Source organism: Sardina pilchardus, chromosome 23 (assembly GCF_963854185.1).
Source record: "Sardina pilchardus chromosome 23, fSarPil1.1, whole genome shotgun sequence".
NCBI lineage: Eukaryota > Metazoa > Chordata > Actinopteri > Clupeiformes > Clupeidae > Sardina > Sardina pilchardus.
In genome coordinates this window covers 18,123,666-18,141,419 of record NC_085016.1, presented here as the reverse complement: position 1 = coordinate 18,141,419, position 17,754 = coordinate 18,123,666, and the positions used below count along the sequence as shown (strand labels likewise).

Genomic DNA, 17,754 nt, shown 5'->3' with positions numbered 1-17,754 from the left:
GTCACAGCTCCTGGGACAGACCTGTAGATGTTCCCACAGGCAAGCAGAAGTAACTCCTATATATTGCAGTTAAGTGTCAACTGTAATAAACTGTACCCTTGTGACCAAAATGTTTTGGCCTTTGCTATTTATAGACCATTAGACATGATACGAGTCCCTCACTCTCATCTTACTGTGGCACAAGCAACAGGCATATTTGACTGCTGCCAATCCCTTTTCTAAAGATGTGGTGAAATTCTGCTGGCATGAAGCACCTTACAGCATTCATGTATTACAGGGTGCTCTTTTCTCACATTTAAATTCCTCAAAGTTCCTCAATTCCTCAAACACCTCAGACGTTTTGTAGTTCTGCAAGATGTGTGCATATTTCTGTTATGATTTTGACCCTTGTGTAGTGCAAAGCAATATTTCAGACTTATTCAAGACGCTCACCTCAATCTTTAATTAATCTGGTAACCAGAGAAAGCAGATACCTCCTTTTAATTTGCTCTGGCAGACTAATCTGGCCTTCTCGCATTCAGACAGATTTTCACCCTGTTGAAACATGCTGGGCCAGTCACAATTGTTTATCTGATGTGGCTGGTTTTACATGATGACAGAGGAGCATCATTCACACACCTTTGTAAATAACCAATGGCTGCTGCTGATCATGTCAGTGCAGTGTTTTTTTGTTTTTTTTTTAAGAGCAACAATTGCATGCAAAGCTTTATTTTTTCCAATAAATGTGTTCGCTGTGCTTCTGACATGATTTACTTTACCCACTAAAACTCAGCCTGGGCATTCAAAATCTACTCAAACACGTGCAGGTGATGTTAGATTACTACTCTACTGTTGCTCAACTCATCTTATAACAAACAATTGTGATTGACCTGTACACATCTTAACTGGGTATATAGACGTATCAATTGAGTGACTGCAGACAGAATTTCCCTTCCTCAAATTAATTCATTTAATTTAATAAAAAAAAAATAGTACATTTGGGCTGGCTTCTCCCATTTGATATAAAAAAAACTAAATGAAATCATAATACTGTTCTGGTGTTAGCATCAATATTCAACACCATTAAAAGCGCTGAGGTAGTTCATCAAGAAATACGTAATGGGTCTTGGTACTACCCAATCAACAATGTTACATAATGCTAGATCAAGTGTTCTGGGTGTGCACTGGCAATGTCAGAGATATTATTTTCCATATTAAGTCAGTGTATCATCAAAATTAGTTTGAAGCTGTTATCTTTAAGTGAAATGACATGAAATGAAAATTGTGTTGCTTTAAGTGCTGAAACATTGAAATATGAAAGTTATCAAAATGCTTCACAGAACTATTTCAGTCATAATCAAGTGAGCCAGACTAGACTTCTACAACTAGTGGCAAGGTACCTACAGTATCATTATTCTTACTTGCCTATACTTGTTATGAAGCTTTGTTATGTGTATTTGTCTGTCTTATCTCAAAGTGAGTATCTATAATGTGATTGCATCAGGTATCATCAAGTGTCATCAGGTATCACTCCTTGAGTTATCTTCAAATTACCAAATTATTTTCTTGCCATTCTATGGGCTCTGATTTGGATGACACACAATGTAGCAGGCAAGTCCATTGTGCATGAAGAAAAACTAATTTAACTTAATCATTTTGATAATCTAATCCTATTGGTGCACAAGCAACACACCGCAACACACAAACACTGGAATTCTTAGTGTGCAGGTTCTCAGATTGAGTGTGCAAGGGCAAATGAAAACAGACCAACTGATCTACATAGATTCTTTATTACAGTATAGTTTCACTTGGTAGAAAATGCTTGATGTCAAAATGTTCATTTGTGTTGGACATTTGATGACCATGTGAGTTATTGTGCCCCTACTCTATATCAGCAGCCTCTTGTAGATTTTTGGTAATATACTTCAACCAGCCCATACCGCCTACATTAAAGGTTCTTGTGTTAGGTGTTCTTGAATAAAATTAACAATGTAATATGATTGACTTCTATGATGACATAACATCAAGGACTCGTTGTTGTGCAAGCTGGATTTTTATCTGTACGTAACTAAAGCCAAGATTCCAGATATTCCTAAATGGACTTTCCTTTCTTTTCTGGAGGGTATGAGTCCAGGAGGAACTTCCAGGAGTTTCCCCACTCAGACCAAGATACTACTTCCACTTTAGAGCTAATTGAATCATTTGAAAACTTCCACGAGTCAACCCAATCCATAGAAATATGCTCAGCTTCTCCCTTGCCTTTCGCTCCTTTGATGGGAGCTCTTCTGCGTGGTTGGGTTTTGGCTAATTTTGGGGCATCTGACCACCTCTTTGTTTGTGGTTTGCCTTTTTCTATGTCAGAATACATGTTTTTCTTTGCTTTTCTAGTGTTTTTCACAGTAAGTGAACGATCAGACTTGCTGGATGGGGTGCTACTCATCTGGGGAAGAAGTACACTCTCTAGCTTCATGAATCTCCAAGATTTGTCCCACAATCTCTGTGAGAGTGCATTCGAGGTGAGATGAGAATAGGTGTCATTACTGCACCTTGTCCTTGACCACAGCACTTTATCTTTATGATGGAATACTTTTGGAGTGTCATCCCACTCCAGAGGCTGAGGGCCACATATCTTGAATGACATGCTCCACTCTGACTGTTCCACTCTGACTGTTCCATGTGCTTTATTTGTGATGGGAACATATTTAGGCGCCGGAGGCTGTTTTTCCAATTCAAATGTTTCCCAACCACTGTCCCAGAGTGACTTGTCCTGTTGAGAGAGAACATTGTTGGACTTCCAGGTTTCAGACCATTCTTGAACATCTTCGATCTGATGACGAGGGACAGACAAGTGAGATTTATCTTTTAAAGGGAATCTGTTGTGATGTCTATGAAGTTTTGCCATTCTCCAAGATTCCATCCATTGTGATGGAGGAACTCTCTCCTTAAACACATCGGGGTTGAAAGATCTGCTGATTTGCCCCACTTTTGGCATACGATGGAGGGTTCTCCTTGGCGTGATCTCCATAGACTTTTGAAGCCAGGTTTCTCTTGGTGGACGCTCATACGAGTTGAGTTCAGAGAACTCCCATGAATCTGACCACTCTGTCATAGAGGGTCTGTCACGGAGCGTTTGTCTGACGTTGGTGCCTGAAACTCTCCAGGAGTTCTCCCATCCTTCAGAAAGCGGGGATCTCCCGTGCTGCTGTCTTTGCCGAGGAGGCTGACCTGCAGTTGCGCCCTCTACACGGTGCTGTCTTCTTGTGGACCTCCAAGCTTCGCCCCATCCTCTGAATCCAGTTGGGCCATTATGAGGGACCTCGTCATTCAGGAACTCCTGTTCTCTTTCCCATCTGTCTTGTCGAACATTTTCAGTGGAGGACCAACCTTGATCCCAAAGACCGCTGTCCTGGTTCAGTGTAACATTCGTAAATTTCCATGCAGTAGACCAGTCAGCCACAGGTGTTTCTCCTCTCTCAGGCTCTCTGAATAGATGTGATGTATTAGCCCTTCCCCTGGCTACTTCACTTCTCCTTTGATGCTTTATGCCATGACTAGAGTCTTTCCATTCGGGGGCAAATGTATAGCTGTCCTTTGTACCAATGGACACATGGCTCTCTGCTCTCATGCCTCTTTTTGGAAGAGAGAATACTTCATATTTGTTAGATGTGCCCTGATGTTTCTCAATGCCTATCTCCTTCATCCACTGTTCTCTGCCTTTTCTAAGCTCATAACCTAAACAGCTTGACTCTTTCCACTCAGTGGCCGAGGGTTTGCCAAAACTGGATCGGAATCTTGAACATTTCCATGATTCCTTCCAATCTGGCAGACATCTTTTCTTCAAATGAGGTTGGAGGATCGTTGGCCCATTCAGCATAGCAGTATTTGCCAAATGGTCTTTCTTAGGCTGAGATCGGGGGAGTTTCCAAGACTCATTCCACTCGTGAGAAGAATCACATTCTGAAAGAGGTTTCATACGCTTTTGCCGAACTGCCAATCTATCTTTGGGTTTGAGCTTTTTAGGCAATCCATCAGGTTCACTTTCCTTTTCCTTCTTTGGTTCATCTTTCTTTTCCTCTTCCTTGGGTTCCACCTTCTTTCTTGGCTTCACACTTGCTAGGATAGACATGTTTTTTGCAGCTTCCCAAGACTTTTCCCATTCAGCTAGGACGGTTTTCCCCTCGCAGAACTGGTTACTCCTGTACTTGTATTTCTCAGCCATGCATACAGGTATTATCACACCATGAATATGGGGGTCTAGTGGTTCATGGTCCATTACATCCATGCTTTTGGTTTCTGAAGGCTCATCATGGCTCTCCACTGGTTTTGAGATCTTCCATGCATCAGCCCATCCACGACTCTTTGACTTCTTTGAAGAGGATGCAGAATGGAACTGACTATTTAAATATTTCCAAGATGCCGCCCACTTGGATCCAGTTTGGTCTTCGTTACCCTGTTGATTACCTTCTTCGCTATGAACCATATTTTCCTCAAAGCACACATCCCCATTTTCAGATGGTTTTGTGCTCTTCCAAGAATCAATCCATTCAGATGAGCATTTCTCTTCGTTTTTGTGTTGTGATACTTCAAGATGCTTTAGCCGAGCCATCCTGCCATGCTTGGGCCCATTAGACACACCATCCTTTTTCTTCCCTTCAGATTTTTTATATTTCCAAGAAGACTCCCACTCTGATGACATGTGATTCTCCAAAGACTCCCCCATATCAACATGACTTTGGGATTTTTTCCACAAGCTTGACTCACCATTGGGGCCCATATCAACATTTTCTTGCTCAATCCAAGCTTTTCCATCAAGCTGTGGTTGAAAATTCAAGCATTTCCATGCCATTCCCCACTCTGAGCCCTCTGGCTTGTTTGAACCTTCTCCTGGGAGCTTAGAGAACTTATAAGATGATGACCATATCGACCCATTAGGTAGAGAGCTTTTCAACAAAGACAATAAGGCCAGCTTGTCACGCTTCACAAGGGCCTTCTTTTCCAGTGACCGATGACCAACTGAGAGGTTAGGTCTGTTGAGTTCTAGAGGTGATCTTGTTTTGCTCACTGAGATTCTGAGTTTTGGTGGTGCTGCGTCAGGTAGTGGGACTGTCGTCTCCTTCCTCTTGCGAGGCTTGTACTTGTCGCCCATACGATTCTGCCATTCTTGGTTGATCCTGTAGTTAAAACATAACACAGTCCAGTTTATTAACATGTAAAGCACAACATGACTACAAAACAATTAATAAAGCAAAAAAGTTGATTGAATGTATTTTTCATGCAATTGAATGAAAGGGTTTTGGACAAGGGGCTTTGAACTGCCGGCCTCAGAAATTTCAAACTATTAGCTTTTGTAACCCAATAGAGTGGTTTATTGATCAAAAGACCTTCCTCCAAATAGTAAGAAAAGCTAATCAAGAGTACAATTAAATACAGTGTGACATCATAGAGGTGATCAGGGCATGTCCCAAAAGGTTTCCTAGGAGATGCGGGTTGATAGGGTAATGTTCTTTTAGAGGACAACCTGTATGGAAATCAATGGTGATGTGGAACCTGTGAAATTGGAGCAAAGTGTTTCAGTGTCCAGAAGAGCATTAAGAAAATCCCTACTGGCCAACCGGGAGAAATATAAATGAACCAGAGGTCCCGGTCTAGTTCACTCAGTAATGTAAAGCTCTGAATAGCTTTGATCCAAAGAGGAGTTTTGTGTGCTGTAACAAGGAAAAAGGACAAAGATGTATGATTTCTCTCTCTCTCTCTCTCTCTCTCTCTCTCTCTCCCTCTCAATTCAATTCAATTCAATTAGCTAACGAAATGTAGAAAACATCAGAGCCTAGAATAATATAGAACTATGCGCGCTTAAAGCGCTCTCTCGCTCTCTCTCTGACCCTGGGGAGTGTCACTGTGATGACAGCAAGATGTTAGGAAGAACAGCAAATTGCGAAAGAATGGGCTTGTGTTTATGTTTGAATGTATGGGTATGAGTGTGTGTGTGTGTGCGTGCGTGTGTTGTGTTTCTGTTTGTGTTTGCAGTAGAGGTTGCGTGTGTGTGTGTGTGTGTGCACGTGCTTGCATGTGTGTGTGTTGTGTTTCTGTTTGTGTTTGCTGTAGAGGTTGGGCAAACCTGAAACAATGTCTCAAAACACAGTGATTTTGCCATCATAGTAAAGCATGGAAAGGTCAAGGGTCGCTTTCTCTGTTATTAATATGTGCTGTCTAATTTTAGCTTGCAACATATGGTGGCTCAACATGTCATACTGTATGTCTGCTTGAGTTCCTTGGGATGATGTAGGTCATCTGATATGTGGAGGGTTTAAGACACAGAACAAGCTTCCTACATCTACATTCCTTACAGGGGAGGACTTCATTAATCACTTTTGTCTGTCACACTTGTCTGAAATGAACCTTTTTAAAAGATGCATGTTATATGTGCTTAATGAGAACTGAATGTATCATTCACTAACTTGCACACCCCACTTGTAGATGAATTAATTGAACAAACAGAACACAAACGATTTCTGTGTTACGTAATTAGGCGTGAAACACTTTGAACTTTTTTATGTTTAGTGATTTTACTATTTTTCATGAGTTGTGTAAAATTATGCTATCTTTCTTGACTGCAATTCTGAAGGGGAAAAAAACGAGACTCAAACCTGTTCTCACTCAATGTTCTTAGACAGCAGGTGGTAAACTCACACAACATATATAGTCTCAAAAGAGCCCTCTGCGAGTGTCCTTTGTCATTATTATTATTACACACAGTTAAAGACAGCAACAGATGTTTACTTGGACAGTGCGCTTTTCTCCTGTCGTGCTGCATCATTGTGTTGCTTCTGGAGTGTGTCTCTTGTCCTGATCTCCCACACACCCTTGATGAGGAGCGCGTTACAGACTACGTCTTCGGACCGCGGCATCTTGTCTTTCTCTGCAGGCAGTTAAAAAAAAAAAAAAAACATTTTAGTAAGGCGAGTCTACTGCAATATGTGAAAACAACACACACAAGTCATGTGTTCATTTGTGGTAAATCTGGGAAAACTGTAACTATGAGTAAAGGGTGAAGACCGGGTTCCCATGCCAATAACTTCTTCTATGGTGCTTCAAATATGTATTAGCCAATTCTTCAATGTTTCATCTGTGTGACACATTTTTGTTGAATAGGATTGCAAATCCAAAACAAAACAAACCATATTCAAGTCAAGGTTCTTTCCAATAAAATACATGTTTATCTAGGTATTATTTTTTGTATTGTTTTGTTTTTTATTATTATTTAGCCAGGGAGAGACTCAATCATTATGCAACGTTATATTACACATAAAGGCAATTACAGAAACTTCATATACTTGCCACACACACACAGATGCATATTGACAAAGAAATGTTTAGACAAGAAAATACAATCGATTTTTTATTTCCTGATATTAAAAGACTTTTACATTTATGCATACAAAAACATTGGTAACTTTTTAATCAGTTATCTTTCAAGAGCACACAATCATCATATAAATGAAAATATTTAAATGAGAGAGATGCCCCATAGTGAGCCCTGCCATCAGCCATTATCACTTAATTAATATGTCTCTGGCACATTAGAAAAAATAGTTTAATCCTACCTTCCTTGTTTTGTCTCGTGACAAAGAAATTGACATTTGCTTTTACATTAAATCATTTAAGTACGGTAAAAGATAAATATGAAAACTCACCAGTCACAGCTCCTGGGGCAAACGTGTAGATATCCTGTTCCCACCGGCAGACAGAAGCAACTCCTATATATCGCAAAGTGTCAACTGTAATTAACTGGCCCGTGTGACCAGGGATGCTTTGGCCTTCACTATTTATAGACCATTAAGACTGATGCAGCTCCCTCACTCTCGCCTTACTGTGTAGGACAAGCAACAGGCATGCTCGTCTTCGGGATGCCTATCAGTGCACCCTTATTCTCTGCGTGTGGAGAAAAAACATGCAGCTGGCAAGAACACAGTCTAACTGTGCCGCAAGCACCATGCAGGGCACACTGGCAAGGGAGAGATGGCTCTTAGGAAACCCCGGTGTAAATATATAAAGGCTATAATCTGCCCTTCTCCTGCTAAACCTGTTGCCACAGTGGGCAGCTGCTGAGGTGGCATACCCATGGAACCCACCTCTCATTCACAATGGCTTTGCCAGGCACTAGCCCTTCAATGGGGTTTCAAGTAAAATACCAGGTAGTATGAAGTAAACATGCTTATTTAAGAACAAGTCCAACTTGTTCAGAAGAACAAGACAACTTGTCTCTGCAAGATCACCTTAAAGAAGTGATTTAGCTGGGTTGTGACCCATATTTATTTTCGACCCAGGAATAGGGTCAACCGCAGAGCTTGTCAATGCTAAATGTAAGTAAGCGAGGTCTCTGCCAAGAATGAAAAAATCTACATGTCACCTAATGCAGCTACATCTAAGGAGTGGGTGTAGCCTGAGCATATAAATAGCATAGCACAAGTTGTCCCCTCATGGTACAGATGGGTTGGATCACATGTTGCTGGTCCGGAGTGTGGAGTGACTATCATGCCTGTTAACACTGAGACATCATATGATCCCTCTCATACAAGCATCTCTATATTTTAATTCTTTTGTCAGGGGAGCATCACATATAGCATAGCTCCAGGCGCTACTGATAGTTATTTGATGAGCACATTTTGAATTAACCAGTAATCTTTGTTGTGATGTTTCATTGTTCCTCCTACACGCTCAGGGTTTCAGCAGAATGCCACAAAAGCACCACACCTGATCTTAGATATGACGCATTCACCTGTCAAGAACAATGGCAGCCTACACTACTTGTGTTCCTGCTGTCAACAGCAAGAGTCAAATACATCTAGTTCAATTAGCATGCAAGTAATGCAGCTCTTTCCTATTTGCATTATGATTCAGGGACAGCCTTGCACATTCTGTGTAACCCGAGACAGGCATCAAACAGATAAGCCATCGAGGGTGGGAACTGTAACATCACATAATTCAAGAGCACTGCTGTATAAGAGGTCCCCCCTTTTTAAAACCACATTACTAGCTGGAAATCAACAACTTATTCCTGTTAGATGTAACATAATTTATATTTTTCCTGAATCTTTCCCAAACACATCTCTTTTTCATATACAGTACATATGAATGAATGTGTGTGTGTGTGTGTGTGTGTGTGTGTGTGTGTGTGTGTGTGTGTGTGTGTGTGTGTGTGTGTGTGTGTGTGTGTGTGTGTGTGTGAGAGAGAGAGAGAGAGAGAGAGAGAGAGAGATGGATGGATGGATGGATGTACAATTACATGCACATATATACTGTCTTAGGTAACATTTGATTAATTCGTTTTTTTAGCTGGCTGTATTTTAATTAGGATTAACACTCACTTTTGACAGAGGTGGGTCATTGTGAAGCTCACTGTGTGGTTTGTTTGAAGCTGATGACATCTTGATTTTTTTAACCTTTCAAAGTGAACTAAAGAGGATCATGGCTGAGGGAGAGAGACAGCTCATTAGGAATAGAACTGTCAACCTTTTGAATGTCTGATAAAGACTCATATGTCAATTTTGTCAGGTTTTTTTCCTCCAAAAAATGAATCCAATTGTTAATCAGGTCTGGCAGTGGTCTTCATACTGCGTGAAGCTCTGCAATCTCCCTATCCGGGCAAAATACCAGCCAGCCAAAGTCGCTGACAGAAGTCAAACTGAAGGTTAACAAAGCATAAATCTCAGACATTCCATGGTTATTAAAATTTAGTGTAAATATTTAAGTGTTTCACAGTGAATATTACATTATAGTTGTATGAATATATGACTGCAGAAGTCATTAAATTACATTGTGAGAAACATGTTCCACTTCCTTCAATGAACAGGACTACTTGAACCATTAGCAATAGCAAAAGGTTCAGTTGACTATCTATTAAATATATGAATGCAACGTATGTTGGGAGAAGAGAAATGGGGATTTAAATAATTGTGTGTGAATTTAACAAGATCAGCACACAGCCGGTGGTAAAGTTGCTGACATTTGGTTGCCCTTTGGATCAATGTAGAGCTTTGCCTTGACTTCTACAGTATCATAAATATTCCTCTCAACTTTCATAGCCTCCTCTTCTGCCAACTAAACGGTGAGGGTGGGCGATTCAGTTTTCACCTTCTGCTATAGCACAAAAACAAAAGCATTCTGCATTCCTGTTGCCACATACAGTACATAATCAATGTCCTTCCACTAACACATAAATCCACCTGTCACTGCATAGGGCACCAGAATGCCAGTCTTCCTGTCCGATGACATGGAGAAAAGTACACTTGTCACAGCGTCCCGCTGCCTTGCCAGTGTCTCGCATTCGACACTGTTGCACGGGCGCCGCATTTGGGAACACAAGCTGATGGCTGACACCTGATACAGCGTGACATATCTCCTCTCACATGGACTAAACATAACACTGTGCCAGTGTAGGGTTTCACCGAGTGAACTTAACGGTTTTAAGCCCATGCTGGAAAAGGTGATAGCATTTGCCCGACGGGGGAAACTGTTAATGTGTCTTGTGTGCTGGCATATGGCATGCTACATAGCATCATTCTAGCACTTGCAGCACCGTGCCGGTGTGAATTAGCCTTCTTCCAATCCGCATGGGTGTGTTTTTAAAAAAGAGCCCTGTTTAACTGCAAGACCATTAGCTATCCACTGTGACCTGGAAGTGGTCCAACAGGGTGCAGAGTGACAAACACGCACTCGCCTGAGAACGGTTGGCTGTGGTTCAAGAGACTGGTTGCTTTCAGTGTGTGTATTAAAGCACATGCAGAATCCATGTGGGGGGCAAAATTCGCCATAATGGATTTATGGATGTGTGTGTGGGAGGACTTTGGTGGAGTGCAGTGCCGAGGCATGGTAATGATGTATTTGTATGAGAGTGTGTGTGTGTGTGTGTGTGTGTGTGTGTGTGTTGTGTAAAACTGCCTGTCTATGTTCTGAGGGATGTGAGGAAACAACACAGAAACAAAAGGATTCAGCAGTTGTATAAGCACCCAAAGTCTATGTTAAACCGTAAAGATTGTAACAGCACAACCATCCAAAAACAGTTGCTACTGCAGGTTGTGCATAAGCACACAAGGGCATTTATCTGTCCCATCTTGCCAGTACGGTACACTTGTAAAACCCACCCAGCTAGAGTTTGTGGATTAATTGAGCACCAGCAGGTGTTGCTTATGAGCAGCTATAAAACTAAGCAACCAACAGGAGGTGCCATAGTTGATGTAAATCAAGTTTACAGAGTGAGAGGCCACGCGGAGACATTAGGTATATAAAGGTCCAGAGGTTTCTTATTTCCTGCTCATATCGTAATCATCTTTTACTGGGCTTACTTTGATCGAGGCATACATATAAAAGATGTTTTAATTGAGTTATGTGTACTTTATGGAGTGGTCAGCCAGGCAAATTTTCATGTCAATAAAAATTAGTTGTGGGCGCTGTGCATAATATTTTAGCATGACATTCACACCCTCCACTGTTTATTAGAACTTTGCTGGATGGCTCCAGGCCTTCCCTGGGTTCCAAATCAAGCCCTGCACTGCATGACACTCCTTTAGGAGATATCTTCAGCAGACTAGCTCTGCACTCCAGTTTTAGCCAATGTTGGTTTCTCAAGGTGGTCACCCACCAGGTCCACTTTTGTTTTGTCATTTCCTCTGCTCGTCTGAACACCAATACCCCCACCCCCACCCCTGCGAGTCGGCACGTCCAATTCCCCTTTTCCCTCCTCTGTCACTCTAATTATCGCACATGCACCCCTGACGGAAAACATGACAGGCTGTCGGCTTGTGCAGACTGATTTGCACCTGGGCACAGAGTCGAGTGAATCACCTTTTGACTCCCCTCTATTTCTGTCACACAGCAAGAGCCCCTGAGGCCGCTTGGAGAAAGGCAGAAACTCCGGAAAGATCCATGACCTTGGCAGCTCAATAGGTCCCTTTTCTGCTTCATGGTCACTTTAGTGTCCGACCCGCACCGGCTCCGATTCATCATTTGAGTGGTCTAATTTTCTCACCGGTAATTAAAGCTCGCTAGGCACACATCACAATCGTCTGGAAGAATTCAATAGCCAATCTTCCCTCCCTTCTCTTAAAACGATTGGAGAAATCGTTGGCAAAATATATATCAAATCCTGTCTTTCCCACTGCACTTGCTGTGATGATCTTTTGGCCACAAAGTAGTTCTTTATTGGGCTACTCTTCACTGCTAGAAATCACACACATAAATCTCTCCCTTTGACTCCGCAGAGAGAGTGATAGATGAGGTTATTTACTTGACAATGACACCAAGGTCAGCCATTTTGTGCTCAGGGGCCAAGCCAGGCCTCTGTGTCTTCTGAGCGGGTCATCTTAGATGGGGCTTGACTTGTCCGTCTCGCCGTCCGGTGGGTGATTTAAGACCACTCTTGGCCAAGCATCTGCCGGCACACGTGAGACATAATTTCTGTCTAACCCCAGACTTCTTGGGGGTCACCATTCATACTGGGCCCACGTGGCCGTCTGATACCAACTCCCACTTTATTCAGTAACCCATCACACCAGATCAGGCAGAGGGAGCTCGTCTGGCGAGTGGTGGGGGTGGGGTGGGGTGGGGTGGGCTTTGGGCGGGGTCTGCTATGGGGCAGCGAGAAAACTGTCTGGCTCTTCACCATCGGTATGGAGGGGGGGGGGGCTTCACATAGTACACTAGCAATTGCAGTGAATTTCCAGGAGACGCAATAGGAATATTTGCTCAAGATAACAGACCAATTCAGCCAAATATATGCCTACCCCTTACCCCTTTGAGTGTCATTTTTTATATTGAATGAACGTTGAATAATTGTTGCAAGGGCAGTTGCCATTTTATAAGGGAAAAAATCATCTGACTTTTTGCTGTTAAGTAATGCCATGTTGTGTTTTCTTTCCGGTATTCATGGGTATTTATACATCACACTTTGTTAAAGCTACGTAACATGTTTAAAAGGGTCTTGTGTATGAAATTCTAGAAGGCAAATTAGGTCGACCCTGTAAATATGATTTACTACACAAGGTCAATAACTGTCCAAACTGGACATCTCAATTGGATGGGCTAATGGAGATATCACATCTACACTCCTGTAGAAGAGGACAGCATTACATGTATTCTGTATTATCCCATTAAGAAAACACCCACATTATTAATAATATACAGTTATATACAGCATTTAGAGGTCTTATGGAGGATAGAAACATGTTGCTATGGATCAATGGGACAGCAAAACTTTTCGTTTTAAATGTACTTCTGTTTTATTATAGTCTAATGAAATGTTCAGTGGAACTGGGAATGCCTGAAGTAGGCCTATAGTTCTCAATAGTTTTATTCCACTACTGTCTCATTTTACTGTGGGACAGATCTGAACATTTCAAGGTAAACAATATTCGGATGTAGGCCTATAGCAGTATAATTATATTTTTATTTTATTTTAAACCAGCTAATTGTGCTCTTCTCTTGCTTAAGCTTTACATTTGCATACAAATATGGAGAGAACCCAGCATACCTACATTAACATCTGGAAACCCTCGCGAATGGTTAGCTCATGCATGACTATGAACCGGAGGAGGCTGGGCCTCGTGGTGTTAATTGTCCGTTAGGGGTGTGGGTAGGACAGAGCCATCTCCAGGTCCGAGGATTTATTATTGTGTGTCTGTGGACAGAAGTACGCACGTTGGAAGTGGAGTAACTAGTGTGTTCTGTTTGCTTGCTACTAGGAGGTCACTGGGTTAAAAGCTTCATTTCTAAGTGGATAACCGAAACAACATGAATTACCTCTTTATGTAAGTCTGTTTTATATTGTCACTACAGCATTCATGCAATGTTCTAATTTTCGATGTACTCTTAATTACTTATTTTCTCTTTTCAGGATGCAACTGGTTGCCTTCTGTTCGGCTGGTGTTGCTGTTGGACCAGGTAGGTCATGACTCGTAGTAATGAAGGGTATGGGTTAAGCCTACACGATATCCTACATGCCAACAACGTTGTTCTTCTTGTTTTGCGAACAGCTTGTGATGGAGTGGATTGTGTGAAAAATAAATTGCCGGGGAAGCCAACACAACACGCGGGATACCTGAATCAGTTCAATGAGATGAACTCACCCTCTGACAACCGAAGAAGCAGCAATTCCGACCCCGTTTTACCTTTCATCGGCCTCACAGGAAGTATGTACTATGTGTTTTCTAACTATGATGTAGGCCTAAGGCAAGAGAGGACATAGCGCACCACCTGAGCTGGCCACCCTTACATATTGATCTAACTACAAACAACCTGTTTTTTGAGTAGGCCTAGTGAGAAACCGTAGTAGGCTACTGTCGTTAAATTGATTGCATTTAGGCTAGGTGAGTCAGTTTTCGTTGCTGTCATAATACAAACATGTCAACATATTAATGGTTCGCCTAACCAACTGTTTTGTGACCGTGTTCCTTCTAGGTGCTAAACAGAGTCGTGATTGCTGTAAAAATGGTGGAACCTGCATCCTAGGAAGTTTTTGCGCTTGTCCCCAGCACTTCACTGGTCGCAGCTGTGAATATGATGAACGCGTGAGGTAAGATTGCTTTGTTGACAGGACTAATGGAGTAGTATTTTGATTATAAATAGGCATATCAGTGTCCCGTTTTTTCTTCTTCTCATTAAATATACAGTATGTATAATATACGGAACATATTTGCTGTTGTGCGCAGGTACTGTGGTGTTATCCCTCATGGAGAGTGGGTTCAAAAGGGTTGCTCCTACTGTCGATGTGGATATGGAGTTCTCCATTGCTTCCCTCAAGTGTTCCACAACTGCGGTATGTAAGCTGTCTTTTCTGTACAACAGTTAGGCCTAAGTGTGATGGAGGCCTAATGATATCATATTGGCTTCCATATGCAGTAAACGTAGGAAGAACTTCACGTGAACTCGTGAAATGCCATTCCTGTCCATTCATTTGAAGTAGTCTCTATGATGGCCTATGATACATTTCTACTGAGTTTGTAAGAGGAACATTGAAACAGGTGGAGGTGTTTTCAGCCTAGCTGTGAATAGACTGTGAAGGGAACATTCACACTTGAGCAGCTGATAGAATACGGACCCTCATATCATCACAGGGTATCTTTTTTTACCTCAGGAAACTCACAAAGCCGTATTCAGCAGCAGAGATCTTAGGTTGGAGTATGTGTTAATGGCTCGTGCTCCCCGCATTCACGTTCCTCCTTCCTGCATTCATGTAATACTCTGCTTCTTTTCTTCCTCTCCTTTTTGCTTGCAGATGACTCCCAGGAAGCCTTGTGGTTTCATTCCAATGCCCCCACACTGTTCCAAACAAAGTTCCTCTGGTGCGTGACCCCTCTGATTTTGCATCTCATCTTGTGAGGAGAAAAGACGTTAGCTGCTTCATCCTGAAAACAGTTTTTGTGTGCTGCATTTCACTGCCTTTTTTAACATATCGACCACCTGTGTAAGACTGTAAAAGAAAATCTCAGACAAGTCGTTAAGATTTGTAAAAAAGCAGAATAGGACATTGCTGAGATGAAATTTGCTTCCAGTGGAAGCTCATGCTGTGAAAATAGAAAGTGCAATTTTATGAGACAGGGAGTCTGTAAATAAGATTTTTATTGGATTTTTTAACGGGAACTTGGGTTGTCTGTAGGTTTCCAAAATGAGTTAATACTGCTATCATGCGCGTGATCGCTCTTAATGTTTGTAATTCCAAAATGTGTGTATAGTATGTTTGCTTCAGTGCTGAATGTGTTTGTATATGATCTACTTTAATTTACCTTTTAACTTGCCAAAACTAAAAGTTTGTAAGAGTTATCTTCTCTTTATTTGTGGCCGAAATGTTTGTTTACTGTTGCTATCAGTCAGTTTGATAAAGCTCGGGTGACCCATCATGGCTGAGGTCTATGCCATTTTCCCCTTATCTAAAATAAACACATGCTTTTGCCAATTAATCACAGTGGCTGATGTTTCCACATGTGTTGTGTGAAATGGCTTGCATCTGGCTCTGTTATCTAAAATCCAGTGTTTTTGTGGTGAAAGTAAAAATCTAATTGACCAGTAACTTAATGTTGTATTTCTGTCTCTCTTTGAGCATGTTTTCATTAAAGGTCATGAACATGGAGTGTACATAGAGCCTTTAAAACGTGGCTTGGTTTGAAAGATCATACGTAATACAGACTGCCTGATAAAGACTACAGCAGGTCTAGATTATACTGGTAGAGGATGTGGATAGTGGTCATATGAAAATGTTCTCTTTCTGATATAGTGAAACCAGTGAAACTTTGCTGTTATGCTCGTTATGATTCAGCAGCAGTCATCTGAACAGATAGCAGTGGCAAGCCAAAAGGTTTTTGAAGTTGAAACCCGTGTGTTGTCAGTAACATGCAGGATGTGAGATTATTTTTTAAAGGAATGTTGTAGATTCCTGCTCCTTATTTTGGTTATAACTTATTCCATTTGGGTTTCAAATGAAACATGTTCCCATGTCCTTTTCAGTGAGAAAGGGACTGCTCCTGCAGGGTAGATCCTGGATCAAAAGACTCGTCTGGTTTCTGTTTGTTTGTGGATTGGCTGGTTCCCCTTTGAAAATGGACAGCACTATTCTTGAATTCTGAGCATTTTACACATCAAAGTTATGATCGCCAGGGTTACTCAACATGTCCACATATGCACCAGGGAAGATATAAATATTTGTGTAAAGCTATCTATTCAGTTGTATGTTTCTGACCAATATCTCTAGATTGTTTGAATCCAATAATGTTTAGTTATGTCGAGGGGGGTGGGGGGGGGGATCTTTGTGATCGATGACCTCAAAAACCTTGCATTGCATGGTGTGCTTATTCCATCTAATGTTCTTTTCCCTGAACGTAATAGAAAGCAGTGAACTGTTAGTGTTCTCATTCACCTCAGAAGGGATTAAAAGGTATGGCAGTGTGGTAGAGGCCCAGCAGGTCCGTCCTGAAAGGCCCCAACTCAGCATGTATCCATTGCCTCAGATGTCCTCCCCATAGGTCCATATTCCCTCTCCACTTCCTGCTCCCCACTGGCGCATCATAGGGGGAATCAATGGTATCACTTCTAATGCCTGGGCCTTTGGAAAGTCTTTGTGGTGCACGTGGGGCATCTTTGCCTTTATCTGTGAATGCTTTGGGGAAATGGCTCCACATTAGGGATTACACAATCAGCTTGCTGGTAGAAAGCTGCTGGGATGTTGATGTGTATATGCTAATGACGGTGGGACATTGTGTGGCTTTTTGTGTTTAGACGACTCAGACCTCGCTCTCTCTCTCTCAGATTTCTGTTGGTCTTTTTGTTAAATGATTCTGTAGTGTTCTTTTGATGAATTAACTTTGTGTCCGTCAGCCGGCACAACATGTTGAATGGGAGAACATGGGTTATTGTATTTTGGATCACTGATCATTTCTTTGAAGAGAAGCTTTGTTCATGCATGAATGTACACAATTCTCCCTTCATTTTATTGAGTGTGTGACTGATTGAGTGTGTGGGAACTGAAAAGCTTTGAATATTATTTCAATGCTGAAAAAACAGATTGTAAGCAATGTATCTCATATAAGACAGGAGAGAATGTGTTCGACATGACAAGAAACAATGTGTCTGACATGACTCAGGAAACAAGATGTCTGACATGACGCATGAAACACATTGGTTGAAGGTCTAGTAGTGATTTGACTCGACCCAATACGCAACCCCTGTAGGTTTCTCCTACCCAGAAACCACAGTATGTTCGCTTATGAATACTTTTTCTCTGGTCTA

General features: G+C 41.7%; 2 protein-coding genes across 2 annotated transcripts; one reads left to right on the top strand and one right to left on the bottom strand.

Annotated features, from left to right (window-relative positions):
- Positions 1-1,760: 1,760 nt before the first annotated feature.
- LOC134071581 (uncharacterized) lies at positions 1,761-7,768 on the bottom strand. The gene is made up of 3 exons (XM_062528356.1): positions 7,674-7,768; positions 6,760-6,898; positions 1,761-5,150 (listed from the first exon to the last, which is right to left on the bottom strand). The coding sequence occupies exons 2-3, from the start codon at positions 6,885-6,887 to the stop codon at positions 2,072-2,074; spliced, it is 3,207 nt and encodes a 1,068-aa protein (XP_062384340.1). The 5' UTR covers positions 6,888-6,898; positions 7,674-7,768; the 3' UTR covers positions 1,761-2,071.
- A 5,812-nt stretch (positions 7,769-13,580) lies between these two features.
- tdgf1 (teratocarcinoma-derived growth factor 1) lies at positions 13,581-15,932 on the top strand. Its single transcript, XM_062527900.1, has 6 exons — positions 13,581-13,784; positions 13,871-13,917; positions 14,010-14,165; positions 14,434-14,548; positions 14,685-14,791; positions 15,251-15,932. Exons 1-6 carry the CDS (start codon positions 13,768-13,770, stop codon positions 15,352-15,354), a joined length of 546 nt encoding a protein of 181 aa, XP_062383884.1. The 5' UTR covers positions 13,581-13,767; the 3' UTR covers positions 15,355-15,932.
- Positions 15,933-17,754: the final 1,822 nt, after the last annotated feature.